At 33.5% G+C, this 24,419-nt stretch overlaps 2 protein-coding genes across 21 annotated transcripts in view; one reads left to right on the top strand and one right to left on the bottom strand.

The window, feature by feature from the left end:
• acana (aggrecan a) overlaps positions 1-24,419 on the bottom strand; it is a 904,300-nt gene that overhangs the window by 704,500 nt on the left and 175,381 nt on the right. The gene's annotated exons all lie outside the window — the stretch shown is intronic.
• Positions 1-24,419, top strand: part of mtss1lb (MTSS I-BAR domain containing 2b) — a 196,998-nt gene that overhangs the window by 152,403 nt on the left and 20,176 nt on the right. For all 19 annotated transcript variants that reach the window (XM_073907297.1, XM_073907292.1, XM_073907285.1 and 16 more), the window contains 4 exons: positions 11,640-11,724; positions 14,487-14,578; positions 16,336-16,410; positions 22,612-22,769. In XM_073907297.1, the coding sequence (XP_073763398.1) occupies positions 11,640-11,724; positions 14,487-14,578; positions 16,336-16,410; positions 22,612-22,769 (410 nt within the window). The remainder of the gene's footprint in view (positions 1-11,639; positions 11,725-14,486; positions 14,579-16,335; positions 16,411-22,611; positions 22,770-24,419) is intronic.

Genomic DNA, 24,419 nt, shown 5'->3' with positions numbered 1-24,419 from the left:
AAGATAACAGTAGTGAAAATACCCTGGCTCTTTAAAGTGGGTTAGGAATGGCCTGATTGGTGGATCATGCATGCTGATACATAACCAGCCGTGCTCAATCATAATCACGTGATCCTCTCGAAATTAGTTTATGAATAAACTTCACTTAGTGTCTTGTTTTATTTGTTTGTTTATTGGATCGATGTATTTGGATGGCTGACTTTTGTGTGACCTTATGCCTGTACGAATATGACTTTGGATGTCTCTTTATTAATCACCTGTTTATCTGCACAGCAATCCAACCATTAAATGCACTTGGTTCCTATCCCTTTGTCTTTACCTCTTAAGCAGTCCCACGTGACAGAAAGACTCAGTCCCAAACTAACGTCTGCAGGGTGTATATATAGTCCAAACAATCCTTGATGACAGGTTTCAGCTGCGTGTGTGTGATTATTGGAAAGTGGACACAGGTATAGCGGCATGTAGGGATTTGTAGTTTGTTACTGATTTGTAGTTCACCAGCGATCTTCCCAGGCATAGATTGCTGGCGAACGTGACCGTTTTTAGAGTTCATTTTAATTCCAATTGATTATTTTGACCTTTTTTCATGATGGAAATGAAACTTTTTGTGAATTTTATTTATAAACTAATTTCGTAAGCATCACATTTGTGATTGCTTGCGGCTGGTCCCGTATTTACCAATTTATGATTCACCAATCAGATGATTCATAAGGCACTATAAATATCCTAAGTTCCATATAACAGCCATCTTCGTTTTAAAGAATCCCCCCTTCCACCCCTTCTCCTCCTCCTCTCCTAGATGGGTGGCATGGTGGCCCAGTGGTTAGCACTGTTGCCTTACAGCAAGAACGTCACTGGTTCTAGGCCTTACCAAGGCAGCCGACATTTCTGTGTGGAGTATATACGGTCTCCCTGTGCTCACGTGGGTTTCCCCGGGTTCCCCGTTTTCCTCCCTCCTTCCGAAACATGCAATTTAAGTTAATTGACTGATCCAAATCGACACCATAGACAAGAACTCCTAGTAAGAAGTTATCTCTTAACAGCTATCACTATTTGTTCATTAGCTACGACAGCAGTGGAGTTCTTGAGATTTATTGTACATGAGCTCAAACTCCCCTCTCGCCTTGCAAAGGGGTAGGAGCTCCAGGCTTGAGGATCTAATAAGCTCAGTGCACTCTCCCGGGACAGCATGCCAAACTAGCTTTATAATCAATAATCAGCTAAGTGTGAACTCTTTAAATAACAGTTTAATAAAGAGACGTTTGTTTTTGTTTAATTCAGCAGTACGAAACAATATTTTGAATCAGAAATATAATCTATAACTAATATAAAATGAATATTATAAATTCAAAATGAAGTAAAAACAGATATTGGCATCTTATTACCAATTTTATACTATAGTTTACATCACCAACCAGGAAAACTACATAATGTCAAAAAAAAATCACATTGTTAATCTTTTCAACATCAAAATCAGAGATCAAGATCAATAATACATTTTGAAAGCTTAAAAAAAATCAAAAACACCCATTAATTATAATTGGTAAATGCTTTTTGTTAAATAAATTTTTCTTTGTTGCTGCATCTAATTGTATCTTGCAAATGTGCAAAAAACGGAATCAGCTTAAAAAAAAAAAAAAAGGCTTGTGTTTACGAATCCTGAGGAGCAGTTCAGTGCCCTGTCATCTGTCCTGTCATTCTGAGCAGACTGATTGATTTTTGCACCACTCCCGGGCCTGTCTGTCTATCAGTCCAGAGACCTGCACTGCTCCACATGTCTCATCCACCATCTGTTGCCCTGGAAACAGCAGCGAGGCTCTACAGTGCCCATTCAGAGAGTAAAAACACTCGCTCGTCACTCTCTTCTACAAGGTTGTGTTTCCATTCATTACTGCATTCTGCTTATGATGACCTTTTTACTTTTACATTGGGCTTCAAGTGGTGGACCAGTGCAGCATGATGCAACCCATGCAGTAGTGCCAATATTGTTTTTTGGACCCAATGATAAAGCATGTTTTTTATGTGAACTGAAGGATGAATTTGCTCATGATACTCATTGATTCATTGGATAAAATGATTCATTGGATTTGCTACATTTTTAAGGTAATTTTTATGGGCTGACTTTAAACAAACAGATTAAGTTCAACGTTACTTAATTTAGTTTGTTTAAATTCAATAGGCCATATAAATAGTTTGAAATCACTGGCCTTAAACAAAATATTATATCCAATGAATATTTATTTTTTTTCAGTGCATGTCTGTTGAGATCAGCATTCCCTTTGTTTTGTAATAGTTTGCATTTTACAAAATACACAGAAGTTGTATTTTTTTAGTATTATAATACAGCATTGTTTTACTAAGAATTGCTATTACAGTATATTGTCTTCTTCATGCTTAAAATTGGTTATTATGTGTGCCCGTTGCTACCATCTTCAGGTTTTATTTGTGAACAATGAGACAGCAAAATCAACAATGATACTGTTGAGTAAATGCACCTGTAGACCAGCTATTTCTAAAAGCTCAGCTCAACATTATAGACTCTCTCTCTCTCTCTTTCTCTCTCTCTCTCTCTCTCTCTCTCTCTCTCTCTCTCTCTCTCTCTTTTCTCTGTTGTGTAAGTGCTCTGTATGTCTCTCTGCTGATCGTCAGCCAAGTAAATGGCCCTGTTTATCCAGTTACTCTATTCAATTAAGTTTGGAAGCCACAGAAGGAATTCCCAACAGGCAGATCTCATCCATTTTTGTCTCAAATGTCGAATGATGGAAACTGATCAAAAAGTACATGTTGACACAGAAACGCATGGTTATTATCGGGTGCTGGTCTGCAGGAAAACATATTCTGATCTTGAATAGGTGGATATGGAGTGCACAGATGGAGGATCTGTGTATTTGTTACGGTCAGTAATGGTTAGGGTGTTAAATTATCAACATATCATGTTTCATATCATTTGGTATCAATATTATTGAATACTTCTTAAACTTGATGAACATAAAATTATAAAGTGTGTGCAATGGTATAGTGTAAACACTGAGCAATCAAAGCAAACTTAAAGGTGTGAATAATAATGATACAGTTAACCTCAAACTCTGCAAACAAAATAAATTATGATTATCAAATCTGAGCTGTCAAGTAAAGAAACTAACCATCATTATTCAAACACATACTGCAACATTACAAAAGTTGATTGACTACATTAGTACTATGCTAAAATCTTAGATGAGAAACTAGTGGCTGGTATGCACAAGAAAAGAAACCTGCCACTCTGGCGACATCCTTACATTTTTTTATTTATTTACAATCTCCTCCCTACTGTTAGTCACTGCACTCGTTTTCGTTATCAGCTTATCTGCATTGCTTCCAAGGCACGCGCTCAGCAGCCACATTTTAATAAAACTAAAGCGCTTCATACCGAAACTGCATACCAAACTTAATAAAAACCGATACCAATTTTATCGCCCAGCCCTTGGTGTGCCATCAGCACTGTTGTCATATAATTTCAAACAAAATCAAGCCAAAAATAAGTGTAGATTGCTTTTCAGTGGTTTGAAACTCTTTGTTTTATGGTAAACTCTATCAAATTTATACTGTTAATCTTTTTGGTTTTTAGGATGTTGAGATCAGATTTCTACGAGTTAAAGGATAAACACTGAAGAGCTGCATACTAATAGAAGCAACACTGAACCACTGAACAATTTTTTTTATTTTTTATTTTTTTAAGCTGCTCAAAACAATTTTTCATACCAAGTGTTTATATATAAATGTGACAAAAAATCAGAACTATAAAAACTATACACTGTATTTTTTTATATAAAATTAAATAAAAACAGATTATATTGTGATTATATTATATTGTTCGGAAAAAAATAATAATGAAAACTTATTATAATTGTTTGTTCCATCCTTAAAAAATAATCATGATTAATAGATTGTCTTATTTAATAAACTGTATTGACTATATTTTTGATTAATGATTGATCAATTTACTGTTGTAAATGCTGTATGAGAAATATAATTTTCATAATACATTTATTTTTTTCTCTCTTCCTGTGTACACTACTCAAAAGTTTGGGGTCATATTTTATGAACTTTTTGAGATTCTCTTATACTCATCAAGAGCACATTTATAGTATATGATACAAAAACTATAGTATTATATTGTATGTATGCAATATATGATTTATATTTTAATTGTTTTGATGGTGTGTTTGGTAAAATCATAGTAAAGTTTTGATAACACTGATAGAGTGATTAGGTATGAATTCATTTACTTTTTTGTACCTTTCTTTGTGTTTGTCCTCTTTTTCTGCTTTCCTTCAACTCATCTTTTCTCTGGATGGTCATTTTCACATAGTAGTGACTAAATGGCATGTGAAAAATCAATATTCGGGGACTAATGTTGCCGTGTGGGTCTTAGCATTGAGGCCAACAGTAAACACAGGCTGCTGTAACAGATGGAGGCGACAGCACTGTGTGAATACTGCCACTCTGTACAGATTACTGCACTAACAGCACTACACCACTTCAGAGCACACGCTGGGATGGACATCTCAAGTGGCCAGCACAAACGTTAGCACACACATCATGGTTTCTATGAAAAGGTTTGCCATAGGCACGCAATTGGAGAACATAGCAAGTATAAGGGAAATATTATATATGATATAAAATAAATGTCTGGTATCCTCATTATGTGTGAAGTTTCGTCTTAAGAAACATTTAAAGCATTCATTGTAGCTTGTTAAAGTTGTCACTGTTTGAGTGTTAGAACAGACACACAGTTTTGGTGAACATGTACAATCACACCAGTGTGATTAGCCTTGGCTGGTCCCTGAAACGTATGATTACACTGGTGTGAGTAGAATGTTACTACCTGGGCCTGCCTTTATTTAAGCAAAGTCATCTCTAAAGAGACCGTATCATCGAGGTGGTCTTACAGCACTGTAGGTCCAGGCCTGCCATAAACGCCCAAGATCCCTTGACTCCACCCCCTTTTCAAATCCCCTTGGCCACACAGTGAAGTGCGCTGAAACAAAGTGCTAAGTGAAAATAGCATCCCTACAGTTGACTAAAAAGCAAATTAAATTGAGCATTGCAATTCACTGGACGGTGGTTTTTAAAGGCAATGCTATAAAATATTTTGCCAAATATAAAAATATTAACCCCCCCCCCCCACCCCCCCCCCCCCCCCCCCGAATTATTAGCTCCACCTGTTTATCTTTTTTTTTTCAAAGTTTTTGTTTAACAGAAAGAATATTTTTCCAAGACATTTCTAAACCTAATAATTTTAATAACTCATTTCTAATAACTGATATATTTTATCTTTGCCATGATGACAGTAAATAATATTATACTAGACATTTTTTAAGACACTTCTATACAGCTTAAAGTGACATTTAAAGGTTTAACTGGGTTAATTAGGTTAACTAGGCAGGTTAGGGTAATTAAGCAAGTTATTGTATAACGATGATTTGTTCTGTAGACCATCGAAAAAATAGAGCTTAAAGGGGTCAATAATTTTGTCCTTAAATTTTTTTTTTAAATTAAAAACTGCTTTTATTCTAGCCAAAATAAAACAAATGAGACTTTCTCCAGAAGAAAAAATATTAGCAGACATACCGTGAAAATTCTCTTGCTCTGTTAAACATCATTTGAGAAATAAAAAAAAAAAAAAAAAATCAATAGGGGTTTAATATTATTATAATAATATAATAATATTATTATTATTTTTTTCAATTGCAAATATTTTTGTTCATAACTTAATTTTCCTTTTGCAGTTCTTTATTTTTGTTAGCAAAATACATTTTTATTTCTCAAAAATAAATTTTTGCTTTGATTTTTTTTTAGATTTTCATTTATTTATTTATTTTTGCTCAATACTTTATTTTTTTGTTTGCAAAACTTTATTTTATTCTGCAAGTATATATGGCACTACATTGACTTAGTGTCCTAACAGTTTCATTACAATATTAGTACAATTCCCTTAAATTTACAGAAACATTACAGATAAAGTGTTACCTGATCATAACTTGCATAATAAATGTGAGTATGGATTTTATTGACATTATGTATTTTTGTAAAAAAACAAAACACAGTTGTAAACTCCATGAATGTAGTAGAAGACAATGTTAACATTGGCCACATTAGCTGGAACAAAATCTGAATAATGCATTTTTCCCCATGCTTGCAGAAATAGGCCTTCTCAAGCAAAGTTTACAGTAACTGGATTGTCATTTATACACATATTCTCAGTTAGTAGATGCACCAGGGACCCAATTATAGCACAAACACATGTCATGACATGCCTCCTTTAAAGTCACAATGCAATAGATGATTTTTTATTTATTTATTTTTTTATGCACATTCAAAAGAGGGAAATTATTTGAAAAAGATGCAAAATCTTTAAATGTTTGTTTATGAATTGACAAATGAAATGATATACCACATGACCCTTTTTTATATATGTTTATACTATTTTACTATTAAGATATATACTGTATACACATTTGTTCGATGTGTACAAGATGGCAAACTTTAGGATGATAGTGTTGAGTAAATGCTAGTACATATCTTTAACATTAATGACACAGAAGTAGCAATAAATGCTTTCTTTCACATCGTAATATTCATCCAAGAAAAGTAGATAAAAATGTAGGTCAGGAACACTCCATTGACTAAACGAAGACAGGTCTGCATGTGAAAACTGAAGGAAAGGGGTGGGTTTTATGTGAGTGACATGATTGGACACTAACACCACAAACGTCACCAGTGCATGGTAATGCATTGGCTTTCCTCAAGAAAGTCTGATTTCAGTAGCAATTAAAATGTGTGAAGAATACCTCGCTCCTTTTCCGTTCTCACACTTTCTCACTCCTCTTTGTCTTTCACGGTTTTCTCTCACTATCTTAAGGTACGATGGCACTTTGACATTAGACAGTGTATCATCTCACTCTGCTGTGTGTGTTTGTGGGATGGATTAATGAATGGTTGCTGGGTAGAACAGCAGGCACGAGGCAGGAATGTGTTAATTATGAATGGAGCTACTCTGGAGACTCTCATTGGAGAAACGCTGTTTGCATGCATGTGTACTCTTCTGTGTATGTGTGTGCGCGCGCGAATGTGTATGCCTGTATGCATACATGCATGTTTAAGTCGATGTCCTAAGAGCAGTCACGCAGAAAATCTGTGTTAGTGAACACATTGCCATAAAATGGCAATGCATAATAGACACCATAGTGACTGTCATGTTAAAGCTGTCTGCTTGTTCTGTGTATTTCCTATGTTTGTCTATCGGTTTTACATATAATGCTTTTGAAAGTTTACTGTTTTTAATGATACACAGTAGTTTTGTTGACTTATTTATGTTATGTAATGTATATCTACTAAATATTTCATTTGTGTGAGTTATTTCAAGTGTGTTGCAAAAATATACGAAGGGAACTTTAAATGCATTTGCAGATTCATCAGTGGTCATTTATATAATATTTGACAGATTTTTTATATAAAGGTTTGTATATTTGGCATTATATTATACAGTTTTCAATACTATATATATATATATATTGCTTGAATTTGTTAACAAAATACCCAGAAATATTTGCAAAAACTAAAATGCAACCATAATAAATGTTTAACTATTTATGAGGATGGAAATGTTTCATTAAAAAAAAAAAAAAAAAAAAAAATATATATATATATATATATATATATATATATATATAAATATATGTATGTATGTATATATATATATATGTATATATATATATATATATATATATATATATATATATATATATATATATATATACTGTATATATATACTTTTTTTTTTTTTTAAATGAAACATTTCCATCCTCATAATTAGTTAAACATTTATTATGGTTGCATTTTAGTTTTTGCAAATATTTCTGGGTATTTTGTTAACAAATTCAAGCAATGAAGCACTTAATAGTGTCTTAATAGTGTTAAATGCTGAATTTTGATATGAATGTGTTTGACTCTAAGTACAAGGACAAAATGATTGGCACTGCTGTATCTTTCAGTATTTATTTATTTATTTTTTTTAAACCAGCAGCATGTTGAGAATAATTCACAATATATATTTTTTTTCCGTTGAGAAATGTCTTTATTTTTCTTTCAGTTGCTCCTGCACATCATTAAATATACATTTTAGACTTGCATATCTAATGCTCAGATCTTTAGGGAGTCTCTTCAAAGTCGTTGGAGACAAACATCTCAGTCAGTCAGTCTTACTCAACATTTCTTTATTCATTATCACTCCTGTGAATAATGGACACGCAATCTATTCAGCGCTCATGTTAAAGAACATGTCCAGATTAGTTATGACATTAAATTAAAAGTTTTATTAGAAATCCTGATGTTTCAAAACGCTATAATTCTTATTTTGAGCTTGAACTAGTTTTGAACATTTCAATACTTTATTTTAAGCTTTAATGAACTTTCTGATCATTTTCTGATTCATATTCTGATCTTGACCAGCAAAGGACCAGCGAGAACCAGTAAATGACAGGCAAACCTGAACATTATCAAAACAAACTTTACCAGCTTGCTTTTTAAGGGTGTTTTTGACAGTCATTTAAATCTACATAAAAAAGTAAAACAGAGATCTTAAATGGAGAACAAATGTCTCATCTATAGAGTCAAAAGACAGTATGGGAAAGCATTGTGGACACTTGCTGAAAGCATTGTTAGGAACAGAATCAGGAGATACGAAAGTGCAATGGAAGCTTTTGAGTGTTGCGCAGGTATATGTTTGTCAGTAACCTAAAAATATATATACAGTTGAAGTCAGAATTATTAGCCCCCTTTGAATTATTATTATTTTTTTAAAATATTTCATAAATGATGTTTAACAGAGCAATGAAATGTTCACAGTATGTCTGATCATATTTTTTTTTCTTCAGGAGAAAGTCTCATTTGTTTTATTTCGGCAAGAATAAATGCAGTTTTAAATTTTTTAAACACGATTTTAAGGTCAAAATGATTATGCCCTTTAAGCTATATTTCTTCTGTTGTGTACAGAACAGTCCATCGTTATACAATAACTTGCCTAATTACCCTGACCTGCCTAGTTAACCTAATTAACCTAGTTAAGCCTTTAAATGTCATTTTAAGCTGTATATGAAAATATCTAGTAAAATAATATTTACTGTCATCATGACAAAGATCAAACAAATCAGTTATTAGAAATGAGTTATTAAAACTATCATGTTTAGAAAAGTGCAAAAAAAAAATATCTTCAATCCGTTAAACAGAAATTGAGGAAATAAATAAACATGGGGGCTAATAAATCTGACTTCAACTGCATAAATGGGTCCAAATTATTGATTAGTGTATTATGCCCAAAATCATTTAAATAAATAGTAAAGATCATGCTCAATAAAAATATTTTATACATTTTCCACTGCAAATATTTAAAAATGTTGTTTGTGGCCAGAAATTTGCATTGCTTAGAACTTACTTTACAACTTTTAATGATGAATTGTTTTGAACTCTCAGATTCCAGATTTGAAATGGTTGTATTTCGGCCAAAACATTGTCTTACTCTTACAAACCACACATCAATAGAAACCTTGTTCATTCACTTGTCAGATGATTTATAAATCTCCAATGGCAAAACCCTTACCTTTATGGCTTGTTTTATGCTCCAGGGTCACACTTGTCTTTTTGACTCAGGCCTAGATTAACCCCATAAGGCCTAGATTATACTGAACTGCTCTAATCTGGCTCATTCTCCCTCCCTGGTCTGGTCCTGAGGATCTGAGGTCATACAGATCAGGATTTAATGCTGGAATAGATGTTCACCACACTAATAATAAGCAGAAAGTAGCGATGTGGAGAGCGAATGTGTAAGTCATTCTCTGCTAGTGATAGAGGCATATATGTTTAATGTTCATTGGGAAAATCCTCACTTAAGCACATACATTTAGTTTGTTAGTTTGCACATTATCACTTTAAAGTCAGCTAGATTGAACCAGAAATTGCTGAGACTTTTATTTTAAAATCTTGATGTACTTACAACTGAAGAGGAATATTAAGCAGGGGGCGGAGCTTTCTATAGCACATCATAACTTCATTAAAAACTATTTATGTTTTATTCTATATTATAAACTATTCAATATTATATACTGTAGAGAGTATTAACAAAGATTTCCGAAACTATATGGAGATGAAAATTTGTGTATTACTCACTATTTAAAAAAAGTGTAATGGCTAACATGGGTTCCCAGAGGCACCTCAGCCAATGATATATCACGACATTAACTTTACTGGTCAGCATTCACACACAGTTGACAGACCTAGCTGACACAGCGTTCCCTACCCTGCCTTCTCTTTAAAAAATAAGATTTTTATTAGGGTACCATATACATTTGATTCACTATGAATGTGTTGTTAAGTGTAAAACATGGTTAAAATGAGCAAGCAGGCTTTCGATTGATTAAATGACAAGATATTTCCTCTCAAAAGCTGTTTATTCCATGTAATAACGACTCTCCTTCATTGACTTCTATTAAAACAAAACCACAGTTCTGTCGATTTGTCCTTGTCAGATTGTCCTCCTATTCAAAAAGTCGGTAGCACATTTTGATGACACAATATGCTACGCATCAGATTTTGCTACGAGTGTAAATTTTAATTTGAAATAGTGTGATATGAAGCTTTAATATTGCCCCAACCTACCTAATTCCTAACCCCAAACTCAGAACCACTGTCGGTAGCATAATCTGATGGGTAGGATAAAATGTCAGGACATCACCTCTGGTCTCCTACCTCATGTACTGGTGTTAGCATTGGCATTACACCTTTTTGGCTAATGATTTCCGGCTTGTCGTCTATTGGCTTTGGTAATAATATGCAATTACTATGAAAGCCCTCAGGTTGAGGTCAACAGAGAAGGCGCCACTCCAAATGCTAAGAAAATGGTCAAACTTTCATTGAAGATTACCAAAACAAACTTTTTTTTTCATTAGATTAACTTACTATTAGTCTATCTTACTATCTAGATTAGTCTACTTTAAGAATAACAATGTAAGCTAGCAAAATAAACATTGTAACCTTTGATTTTAAATGGACTTTAAACATTTCTTTGACAGTATTTGAAATATATCAGTTTTTGTTTTCTTTCACAGATATTATAAAGTAATATAAATGTCCTAGATTGAAGATTGAACGTGTTACAGAGAAATGTGAAAGGCTTTAGTGCAGTTCCAGCAACACTTACCGACTTCTCAGTTCAACAATTCAGTTTGACATGTAAACACTTTAGGAAAGTAATAGCTGTCCAGGCCACCTTCTTTGGAAGAAAACTCACTGCCTCTTATAAATACTGAGGTCAGGATTTTCCAACCTGCACTTTTTTTAAACTGCTCCTAAAAATAGCCTAATTTATGCTGTGGTTCCTTGTCACACACTTTATGTCTGTTAAATTAAACGACTATCTGCACTTTAAATGGCTTGAACACTTGTACATTTTGTAGTTTGTAACATTCTTGTAAATAAAACAATTTATTTTGAATATGTTGGACTTTAGACACTGTTTTCTTCATTTAGCTGCACTATAAGTGTTTCTGTTGTGTGATTTAAGTGTTGTTCTGACAGTTTTTCCATAATTTGTGTCATTGCAGGTGCCACAAGAGACATCGGATCAGCGCTGACCCGCATGTGTATGAGGCATCGCAGCATTGAGGCAAAACTACGCCATTTTACTAAGTATGACCATACTCCTCATGTCATATGCTTTATGTGTATGAGTATAGAAACTTACATACAGCACAAATAAATAAGTTTATACACAACAAATGCTAGAGCACTACCATATGTTATTTTTTTAGTGTCAATTTTTCAGTATTTATTTTATCCTCTCTAGAAAACCGTATTCTGACTGCTTATTTTCAAAACAGTATTAATTGAAATGAAATTAATAAATCAATTTAATTTAATTTAATTTAATTATAAAAAATGGCAAGGCAGTGGCGCAGTGGGTAGTGCTGTCAACTCACAGCAAGAAGGTCGCTGGGTCGCTGGGTCGCTGGTTCGAACCTCGGCTCAGTTGGCGTTTCTGTGTGGAGTTTGCATGTTCTCCCTGCCTTCGCGTGGGTTTCCTCCGGGTGCTCTGGTTTCCCCCACAGTCCAAAGACATGTGGTACAAGTGAATTGGGTAGGCTAAATTGTCCGTGGTGTATGAGTGTGTGTGTAAATGTGTGTGTGGATGTTTCCCAGCAATGGGTTGCGGCTGGAAGGGGATCTGCTGCGTAAAAACTTGCTGGATAAGTTGGCGGTTCATTCTGCTGTGGTGACCCCGGATGAATAATGGGACTAAGCCGACAAGAAAATGAAAGAATGAAATAAAAAAAATATTTATTTAATTCAATTTAATGAATATCTATTTATTTTTATATCATTAATAGTACTACTACTACTACTACTACTACTAAAAATAATAATAATAATAATAATAATAATAGCAATAATAATATATTTTTATTAAAAAGAACTAATCTGCATTTCATTTTATATTTATATTTTTTATTATATTTTGTATGATTTACTGTTTTAGTTTTTTATTAAAAATAACAATTTTAGATTATTAATTGCTGTTTTAGATTTGTTTGTGTTAGGTTTGCTTTGGTAATGACCAGGGGCCTGTTCCATAAACCAAGCTAGGAGAAAAAGCCAGGCTTATTTTGGTAAGTCAGGTTTATTAATGGCAGATTTGGTTCCATAAATCAAATTTACCGGGGCAGGTTAACTCTCAGTCTAAGATAAGTTCATGCTTAATTAAAGTAATGTTAACGTTCACCTGCCGTAATTTAATGCCATTTCAATTAACTTAACCTCATAGTAATGATTAAAACTTAATAGTCACTTCATAGTAAAAAAAAAAAAAATATATATATATATATATATATATATATATATATATATATATATATATATATATATATATATATATATATATATATATATATATATATACACTAAACAGCTTTTAGAAAAGAATGATATTTACATTTAAATACCTTTTTTTTCCTGTTTATTAAAATCTTATTTAATATTTTCCCCCAACAACATACTAATCTTCAGTTTATTTTTTGTTAGATTAGTTCCAAATTTTATCCAAAAATCCTTTTCATGGCAATAATTGGGAGTTGGATCTGGGCCAAGCAGTAGCCTCACTTTATTTTAAAGATATTTATGCCACTTGTGCGTGCATGGTCCTTGTTACCATCATTTTAAACTTTTGCATGTTACAGTTAGTCTGCAATGTTTTAAAACTTTTCCTTGCAAGCAACAATTAGCAGTAAGCAAGCATTTTCTCTTTTTTTCTCTCTCACGCTCGCAAGCACAATTTCAATGTATTGTGACACATATTTAAATAAGCGTTTATAGGCCTAAAAAATTACCCATATTTGAAAATCTGCAATATCCTGTCAGCCTTCTCTCTTGCTTTGTTGCAAGTCGTAGTTTTTAATTGCTTAAATTATTATATGTTTGAACTTTGAAAACACACACTGCTCACTCGCTGTTAACATAGCTGTATCTCATTTCAGACCTCTTTCAATTCTCGTAGTTGCCTTGGTGGCACACAACATAATCGATGAATCTATGCTTGAGCTTCAGGGTTTCACGACAGTAATGTGCACAAGCTGTTATCTAGATTATTTAAATTGAACTAAGATTAGCTGGTTTAAATGATCTTCAACTTGATGTTATGGAACCAATTTAAGCGTGGACGTTTAGTTCGGCTCATTAAAGTTCGTTTTTTTGACTTTAAATCTCCGCTTTTCTAAACGACTTTTATGAAACAGCCCCCTGGTTGACCAGTTTTTTTTTATTGTTTTGTTTGGTTGGGTTTGATGTGTATTAGTTTATTTTAGTTACAGTTTAGTTTAAATTTTGTTCCTTTATTCTTTTCTTTTCCTTTTGTGATGACCAGGCTACATTTATTTATTTATTTATTTATTTATTTATTTATAATGAATAGTGATGAGTTTATTTAATTTTTTTTTGTTTTCCCAGAGCTTTTTAACCCTTCTCAGACTTATATTTAGTCACACACTCTTTGAATAATAAATTAAATTTTCAAAATGGTACATACTGTAAATGTTTAAGTGTGCATGTATTTTTTGTTGTGAATAGCAAGAAACTAAGCCCAGTCGTTCAGAAACGTGAGCACATTATAATGGCAGACTCGCTCTCAAAGTCAACAGACACTGGCCTGACACGAAAACACAAATGCACACGGTTTTCACACTTCATTAGAGGACATCTGCAGACAATTCCCTCTGACAGCGTAATGAATGGACGCCTCAGCCACACTGTAAACCAAAGCTTTCATTTCTCATGGTCTGAACCCCCCACAGGGTTTGTGATATTTCCTTGTGAATGTTCATATCCCTCTGTAATTGAATGAGAACCTCTGACTCGGCTATGAATGTCTGAGAACATGATCCTCTCTTTGTTTCTGCCAGTGCTTTGATGGAGAGCCTGATCACTCCTCTACAGGACCGCATTGAGGACTGGAAGAAGACAGCCAATCAACTGGACAAAGACCACGCCAAAGGTGACTAAGCACTTTTTATGCACACTACATCAGGCCTGGTCAGCCATGAGCTCTTCCGCTGTTTTTATTGGCCTAAAACCACACAGAGACCATGTGATTGACAAGTAAAGCAACCAATCGCAGTTTGTTTTGCTCAGCGTCATGTGTAGGGACATGAACTAATCATATCTACACTTTTGGATGTATTTTAAAGAGACATAAACTACATATATGTTTAAAAACCTAGCATTTAGTACACAATAGGACTACCAGAACTGCTAGAAGGGCAATAGCTGTCATTTTAACTATTCATTTATACCAATTAAAATTTTTGTTACGTCATATTTGCATTCAGAGTTTTTATTGAGGTTTTAGAATAAAGATTTGAATGTCTGTCATTATATTATCTGAAGTCGTTGCCCTAAAATATGATCCTTTTTGTCTAATATATAGCCCATTAAATGTCCTAGTTACTAGGTCATTCGTGAAGGTTTCTACCTCAATTTGTCCAGTAAACAGGAAGAGCAAAGTTTTTTTTTATATTAATGAAACTTTTAATGGTTTGAAAGACGTGTCTATATAAAAGTTAAGATTTTCCTTTAAAAAAAGTCATGGTTTTGTTAGCAGAAAGCTGATTGGCATAAGAAACACACATATTCAAAGGCAAGTGAAAAAGTAGTGAATGCTGAAATGCATGCAATTCATTTGACCAATACTCAGAACTCTTGTGTTTTGTAATTTTAATAAAATAGCAATGTTTAAAAAAAGAAATATACTATAGCTGCATGGTATTGCCAAAATCTGGTATTGCAATATTTTATTTTTCTGCGATGAATATTGTGATATTAATGCAGTTTCAGGCTATTATTTGAATAGCTCTATTCATAGACTTTTTGGGAAGTCTTAACTCTGCATTCACACAGGGTTTCATCACCAACATTTGACAGAGGGCGTTTCTGAAGTTGGGGTTGATGTGATCGTCATAGCAGCATCAGCCAATGAAATAAGTCCGCAATAGGCTGTCTGAGCTGGTGTATTTGTATGAAGAGATCTGATTGGCTGAGAAATTCAAAGTGAATGGGTAGCGTTGAGACTGATGCACTGTGTGAATGGGGCGTAACAGTATTTGGGGGTACTATAATTAAATAATCAAAATGCAAAAAATGCTTTTCTTACTTTGTTTTGTCTTTTTGTCTAGCCCAAATATCAAAAAAAGTATGTAGATGAAGTAAAAATATTGTTTCGTTTTTACAGTCAGAAAAAAATAACTGAAAATTAAGAGTTTTTTGCTTGTTTTAAGGAAATTATCTGCTAGTGGGGTAAGTGAAATAATCTTGTTTTCGCTAGAAAATGTAGATATTTGGACTAGAAACACATCACATTTTTACATCTTTTACATCAATTTAAGTTATATAAATTCCATATAAATACAGGAATTGAATACAATTCTGTAGCTCCTGGTTTACCAATTCAGTTTGACATATCTTTGTGATGTGACTGTTGCAAATGCGCATGAGATATCGACGCTGAAAAGATATATTGAGCAGCCCTAAAATATTCTCACTTTTATGAAAAGGTTATTATATATGACTTTTATTTAAACATCTAAAACAGTTTAAACAGTAATTAATTGAACATATGATGGGGTTTGCTATTATGACTTTGTTTCCAGACATTCCTGTATAGTTTATACAATCATGACTTTGAATTTCCTAAATCTATTATTTCTTTTTTTTTTTTTTTTTTTTCATTTCATATTCATATTCATTTCTCTACAGAGTACAAACGTTCTCGCCATGAAATCAAGAAGAAATCTTCAGACACAATGAAATTACAGAAGAAAGCCAGGAAAGGTAACAAACCTTCTCTTCACTGCTTTATCAGAATAACCACAAATATGGATGGATTAGATATTTCAATGAACATTTTTTATAGTAGCACCGACAAACAATACACACGACATCTATCACATGGGTTTTCAATCTGTAAGATGTCATGGAACCCCAAACATGAGCCTAATCATGAGGCTCTGCTATCTTATAATGTATAACCCTGTGAAAACATTGTAAAAAAGTTCTTATGAGTTATTTACTTACTTATTTTAGTTACATAAAGAATTTTAATATATTGTTTTAATATTGTTTTAATTAATAATGAGTCAATCTATGTATGTATATACTTGGTATTCTCCTAGTATTTTTAAATTATTCTTAAAATACTCCCTTGCTCCCTAGACCTCAGTTTGAAAATACTAAAAATACTAGGAAAATACCTATACTAGAGTATGACTAAATGTCGATCAACATGATGGATCAGTATTACATAACACTGCACTATTACAGAGCACAAATGTGTTTGGAATAAGCAAAGGGCATTTCCTCAAGGTCAAAGCTGGAGGCATGGAACAACGTTTAAGAACAATCTGCTGTTGTTCTGCCATCAGTGTCAAATGTGTTTTTAGTGCCTCTAATTTTTGAGAATGACAGCTGAATCTCAGAAGCGACTGCACAGAGCATGTACAATGTGCTTGGTGAAATCACTGATCCCTTCCGTTCGTCCAACAAGCCTTTGCAATGTAAGCAACCCCCTCTGCTGGCTGACATGCAGAAGCGCAACTCTCACCTCATTTGCTAAGCAGTTTGTGTTCATATCCCAGCAGCCAATAATTTCTGCTTTTGAAGATAGGATGACAATCCTCTGTGTTACTAGGAAGACTCCGGTGTTAAAGGAAAAGCTCCCTTTTTATTTCCATACAAGCCAAGCATCTTGTTAAAGACTACCTATTTGATTTTGGTTTGAGCTCTTTCCACCGTATGTTTTTGGCTTTTTTATTTTCAATTTGCTGTGGTGGTTTGGCCTTTCTTAAACAATCTGGCCGTGAAATGAGCTGAATTGCTTCCTTATACTAACCCTAACACAGTGCTCTCCCTCCTCTCTTTCTCTCTACCTCTCTCTCTCTCTCTGTCCTTTACTCTCTCCTGGATTCCCTTGGTGTTGTTCTCTCTCTTTTTCTTCTACTATCACTCTATAGAACTGCAGGGTAAGTATGGTTTTCCACACAAAGTTTAGATTCTTCTCTTTCGTCTCTCTGCATGGCCCTTTAAGGTGAGACACTGCAGGCAGAAACACTATATTTTCCAAGATATATAATCCTTTAGATAATTCTATCTGATGTTAACCCTCTGGGGACTATAAGGTGATTTTGGGGCCCCCAAGATGTTTTGACATGCCCTCACTTTTTTGCTTATTTCAGCTAATTATATATATATATATATATATATATATATATATATATATATATATATATATATATATATATATATATATATATATATATACTGTATATATATATTTTGTATTCAGTTAAAACTGCTACATCAATATGTGAGAAATACTGATGTACATGGTTGCGTTTTTTTTTTTTTAGAAAATAAATTAATTAATTAATTAAAAACACTCTGAATGTGCCTGAACAATATTTTGAGTAACCAGTTTTGTTGGCTAGAATATTTACTACACAATTATGTGAAAGTAATTATGTTCTCTCATTCAAAGAAAACATTTCAATGACTTACATTTTGTAAAGTCTGTGTCTGGGTCAGAATACTGTATGAGTGGGAGTGATAATGGTCATAAATAAGTCACAGCGGGAAAGACAAAAGACACTTCCCCACTGGCTAATATTCACCCATAAATGGCATTGTAAAGCAATGTCCAGCTGCAAAAAACAGCCCAAATTAAATGCTTGCTGTATATTAATTGTTGTATTATGACCTGAGCACACAGAGGAAACCCATGCAACACGGGGTGAACATGCAAACTCCACACATTAATGCAAACTGACCAGTTACCTTCTTGCTAAGAGGTAACAGCGCTACCCACTGCACCACCATGTCGCCCTACAAATATTTATTCATACATAAAATAAATGTGATAAATGTGAAAGTGAAAATTTGTGTTTGTAAATAACTTATTAATAGATATATCCCTTGTGTAAAAAACATTTGAGTATGTAAAAAAAATTGAACCTGACTTCACCCAACTTTCATATTTTTGTTTGAATCATTCTGCAAAATTTTTCTGATTATCTGAAAAGTATTTTTAGAAAGAAAAGTTTTTTTTTTCTAAAATAAAAAAAAGATTGCCAAAATACCCTCTGTAAAAACCATTATTTCAAATAAATTGAGCCTTACTTTACCAAACTTTCAGATTTTTGTGTTTGAGGCATCTAAAAACTAGCTCATATTTGAAGATTATGTTAACACTGACATGTTCAAATACATTGGCTGGCAAAGAGGCTAAGTAACAGCTGATTGCATATTTTAACAATGTTTTAGAAAACAAAATACAAATAATAATGACTTATATGCAATTCTTAATGTAGTCAAATCAACCGAGTATGGTGATTGTTCAGTTATTATTAAGTTAACTGCTGTACCTCAATAAATTCACCGCTGAAAGAGTTTCAGGGACAGCTGGATGGATACAATTCGAGCCACTTTTGAACTTTTATTGCGTACACATACACAATGTTCATCCACAAACTAGGCAGAGTAACGATACACTAGTTTATTAAAACTCAATAACAGAACAATAACAAACTGAGAGAAAAGAAAACATGACTCTCGTGTCTTGACACATACACGGACACAATCTATGGGCTAGAACCAGTAATACACATATCCGTAATGTAGTAGAATTATGACGTATATGAAATACTACATAAATGTGGATGCATTTAAAATGACATGGTAAATATATACGCTGATAAGTTTTTCAAATACTCCAGAACATAATAACATCTATCACTTATAATATATATATATAATATATATATATGCAAATGATAGTGACACATACTGGAAAGTCCTACAGTGATAAATATCAGAATATGAGTTTTTTTTTTTTACCCTATACACCTGCAGTGTCTTGCCCTAAGCTGGCCTTGAGTCCGTAAGAACACATCTGCAGACAGTTCTGCGGCCATCGGATTTAACCCCCACATCACATTTTGACTTGACGGCTCACATTGAGTGATTTACGATCACCGCCTTTCAGTTTCCTCTCATTACCACAGCTGAGGGTTTTTTTTTTTGCTTTGTGCATGAATCTGCTGATGCCGTCCCAGCATGCATGCTGCTTGTGCTCCTGGAAGCAGTTCTGCTGCAGATAGTTGACTTTGCTTCCTCAGCAAAGGTCACGACATCTCTAACAAACTAGTCTGCATGAGTTAACCTTTTACCTTCCTCTGGGAGGCTCCATGTGTTTCATTAAGAGTAGAAGATGTGCGAGCTCAGAGTTCAGAAGCGTCTGTCTCCATCTCTTGTGTAGCTGCTAGTTGGAGTGTACAGTAGATTGTTTCGTTCAGTGTTCGCATTAGTGCTGTCAACCGATTAGTCGTGAATAATCGCATTTGAAATAAAAGTTTGTATTCACCTAATATGTAGGTGTGTGTGTGCTTTGTATGTTTATTTGTATTTATGAAGACTCATACGACAATATAGTAACATATAAACAAATGCATTTTGAAATCAGAATTATCACCCCACATTTATTGATTTTTTAAATATTTCCCAAATATTTATATACATACAAATATATATATATATATATATATATATATATATATATATATATATATATATATATATATAATAGGCTTCTGCCTGTATAAATGATTTTTTTTCTTGCTGCTATTAATTAGTGATAGCTGTTTCCAAAAGCATTGCTACATGAAGCTTTGAAACCTTTACAAATCTTTTGTTTTGAATCATTTTTCTGAGCCCTTATCAAATTTGCAAGATCACGTGATCTCAGTAAACGGGGCTAAATTACATCATAACTGTTTTGTTAGTTTTCCACTTGGGGGTGACCTGTGTAAAAGCATAAAATCCACATGAAACATGGGGGTTCACTCAGATCGCCACCCAATGGCGAATCACTGAACATGTTTCATAGTTGTTACATGATCTAGGGTCAGTTTTAAGAGTTTGTAGACATTTTATTAAGACATTTGTAAAATAAAAAGAATAGTAATAGTTAATAATAGCTATTAGTCTCCTCTGGGCCTGTTTAGCAGAGCCTACCATGAAACAAACAAAATATAAGCCTTGAAAGTTTATGAAAAACACAAATTATGCACACACTTAATATTTTATGATATTAGGTGATAATATACGTGTATTTATAGATTATACGTTTGAAAAAGTCAGTTCTAGTGCATGTTTAGTTTTTGTTGGATTGACACTGTTTTGATCTAACATTTGCTGTTTTGAACACATCAAAACAGTGCATTTTTAGCAAAACAATAGGTTTAATTGTTTCAAATCTTCGAAAAGCTTTGTTTTTCCCATCACTGTTGATTAATTGCTCGAACTTTGTGTGAAGATTTTGACCCATGCTGCAAATAAGATTACTTTAATAGGTTTAATAACCAAAAAAATAATTAGTGTAATGCCTTATTGCATATAGAGTGCTCAGCATAATTGTGTACAACCCATTTTGAAAATGAATATTTGAATATTTTGCTCCATTTCTTAGTGATTTTAGGTAATGTACTCTGTTGCATTTAAACAAAACAGATTATTAAACAGATATATTTTTTAAAATAATATTTTAGTCACCAAACATATTTAGAAATTGAAAGATAATACAATTAAATTCAAGCAAAAAATACAACCTACAAAATTTCAACAAAATGTTTCAATTTTTTTTTTTGCTTCTTGTTTTTTCCTCTTTTAAAATTTGTATTCAATATTTTTCTATAACATATAAATTTGGGTGTATTAGTTTTTTGACCGTTATTGTAAGTTATTTTGTAAGATAAGCTCCAGATTTGGCTTCAGTACTGACTAATCTAATGTATATGCACAAATATAATATTGTATGTCTTCCTATTAAAAATATGAAGTTAAAAGAGAGATTTGTCAGGGGTGTACTCATATATGCTGAGCACTGTACATGTTCAGAGAAAATAAAGATTTTCAACAGAAACTATTGCAAAAGGATGACAAAGCACTATGTAAACACTTCACAATAGTTTATTATATAATTTTAATTAATGAATTAAAATCAACAGTGAGGAATAGCCAAAGTTATATGTTAAAGTTTATTAAAATACAACTCCATTTTATTAGTTATTAACTCTATTACAATAAAAACAAATCTCAATAAATCACCTATTAAGTTATTCACAGTACATTAAAGTATCAATATTGAGCATTTGTATTATCACAATATATTGAATTACTAAATATGGGCATATGTCTAACATGTAATTTGTATTATATACAAATATTTTTATTTAAATAAATATTTTCTCAAAAATATTGACACATTTGTGTATTTATATGCACATAATGCATACACACAGTCCTCACAAACTTATGGGCAGCGTCCAAAACTGCCTACTACACAGTTATGTATTTGAATTTAAATGTACGACTCAATCTTTAGAAAAGTATGTTCTATACAGTATCATTGTGAGTAGTATGAATGCAACTCAGACGTACTGTACTACATCCGCCGTTTTGTAATAATTCACGTTTTGTAAAGACCCACCCGCATCAGTTGCATAGCTTCACTCCCCTTCATGAATTGTCTCGTAGGCATCATGGGATATCGCAGCATCCATTGGATGCGCACTTCAGAATCTTGCCAGAAGTAGTAGGTCATCCGAGTTCTTCTAGCATACTGTTTTTCTAACTCTATGAATTCGGACATCCCATTTGACTCGCATACTGTTTTTAGCAGACTATATTATATGGAACTATGGATTTTGAACACAGCCATGATGTAAACACAAACTTTTATTTTGGATATGATTAATCACGATTAATCACTTGGCAGCACTAGATCATATTATATTTGTTTTGTTGGAGGACGGAAACGAGAATGACTTTCTTATGTTGTATTTCATCTCTTTTTTTTTTTGTCTCTTTCATTTTTTTCTGATTGTCTTTCTCATTCCTCTCTGACCATTTCTGTTTCTGTTCATTCTCCACTTTATTTTCCTCCTCCCTTTGTTTTGTTGTGCTCTCTATCGCCCCCTTTAGGCCGTGGGGATCTTCAGCCTCAGCTGGACAGTGCAATGCAGGACGTGAATGACATGTATCTGCTGATGGAGGAGACGGAGAAGCAGGCGGTGCGACGGGCTCTGGTGGAGGAGAGAGGACGCTTCTGTACCTTCATCAGCTTCCTGCAACCCGTAGTGGTACAGCACACACTTCATTCATGCCACTTACACGAACTGTACAACTGCACAGCCACTAAAGGGATAAGAGAATTGACCACTGATTTAATTTATTCTCGGTTCACTTGGTGAAATTAAAGTTTGTTTTGAGGAAATGTTTGCACAGAAAGGAGGTTTACATAAAAAAAAGAAAGAAGGAAAGAAAGAAAGAAAGAAAGAAAGAAAGGGTTTATATGGTAATAAAAAAACCCGGAAAAGTAATGGAATTTTGACATGGTATTTTCCTGGCCTGGAAAAGTTTTGGAAAAAAAGAAAAACCTACAAAAAAGAAAAACCTTACAAGTCATGGAAATTAGTTATTAAGTTAAGTATCTGATATTAATATTAAGTTAAATATCTGTATACTTGAATTAGGGCTTTGCAATATTGGAAAAATCTGACACTACGATATTATGTATTTATGTGATATATATTGCGATGTGAGTACAATTTCACCAGATGATTTAACAGATTTATTTGGATTGATTGGGGGGATTTTGTAGAGGAGTGAATCTCCAATAATATAACAATATAACAAATAAATTCAGTGGCGTAGCGGACGGGCCCGCGTGATTTGGGGGCCCGGCGTCGTCGCGATTTTCAATAATTGTAAATTCGGCAACCACAATAATCAAACTCTTGGAAACAACTGTGGTTCTGTGTTCTCTGGACACCTCTCATTCTGATTGCTTGCCGCCGAACCGCGACATAGCTCATACTATAAAGTTAGCTTGATTTCAACTCTCCTCGACGCTCACACCGGAGAAGACGCGCCGCGCTGTCTCTCGACGCCGATTCTCATTGAAAATGAATGACTTCTGGCTACTTTGACGCTCTCGCCGCTTTCAGTTTGTGATCGCTCCTCAGTTTGTGAAGGCTTCCCCGCGTTGTCGCTCCACCCCGCCTCCCTTCCCCGCTCAATTTGTGATCGCTTCCCCTCCACAACCCCCCAAATAGGGGGGCCCCGTCAGTGATCCCTGCAGGGGGTTCTCCGCATTTGGCGCTACGCCACTGAATAATTTACAAGCACAGATAAATAAAATATAGCAAAGATAAAGTGAATGATAGTTTTCAGGTATTCACTATTCAGGTACAGATATTGAATAATCAACACTGCATAGTCTTCAACGAATATTATTTAATCTTTATTAAAGTTACGAAAAATTTCTTGTGGCCGGATGACTTAAAATTTTAACTATTAAAATGTTCACACAGTCACAGGCCTTAAAGGGACTATTCACTCAAAGATTAAAATTTGCTCACTATTTACAGTACTCACACCTCACTTGTTTCAATACTGTAGGAGTTATTCAATTATATTTTTTTGTGCTCATTATAAAAAAAAGAAAAAGAAAAAGAAAACGAATAAATGTTTGAAACAAGTGAAGGGTGTAATGAAAATGGTAAGTAGTTTTTGGGTGAACTATCTCTTTAAAAATGCATTCGGATGATATACTTTTACTCCATTATGATTAAACTCTATAATAAACTATAATTCCAACATTGCATATCCTGCGATGTGTCTATTGCGGATGCACACATTGCGATATTGATGCTGAAATTATATGATGTGCAACTTAAATATAGGTTAGTTGGCTCTGACATTGTTAGTTTCGTGTAAGCATGATCAAT

The sequence above is a fragment of the Danio rerio genome, chromosome 7 (genome assembly GCF_049306965.1).
Source record: "Danio rerio strain Tuebingen ecotype United States chromosome 7, GRCz12tu, whole genome shotgun sequence".
Classification (NCBI taxonomy): Eukaryota; Metazoa; Chordata; class Actinopteri; order Cypriniformes; family Danionidae; genus Danio; species Danio rerio.
The sequence above is the reverse complement of the archived record's forward strand: the minus strand, read 5'-3'. Positions and strand labels throughout refer to the sequence as shown.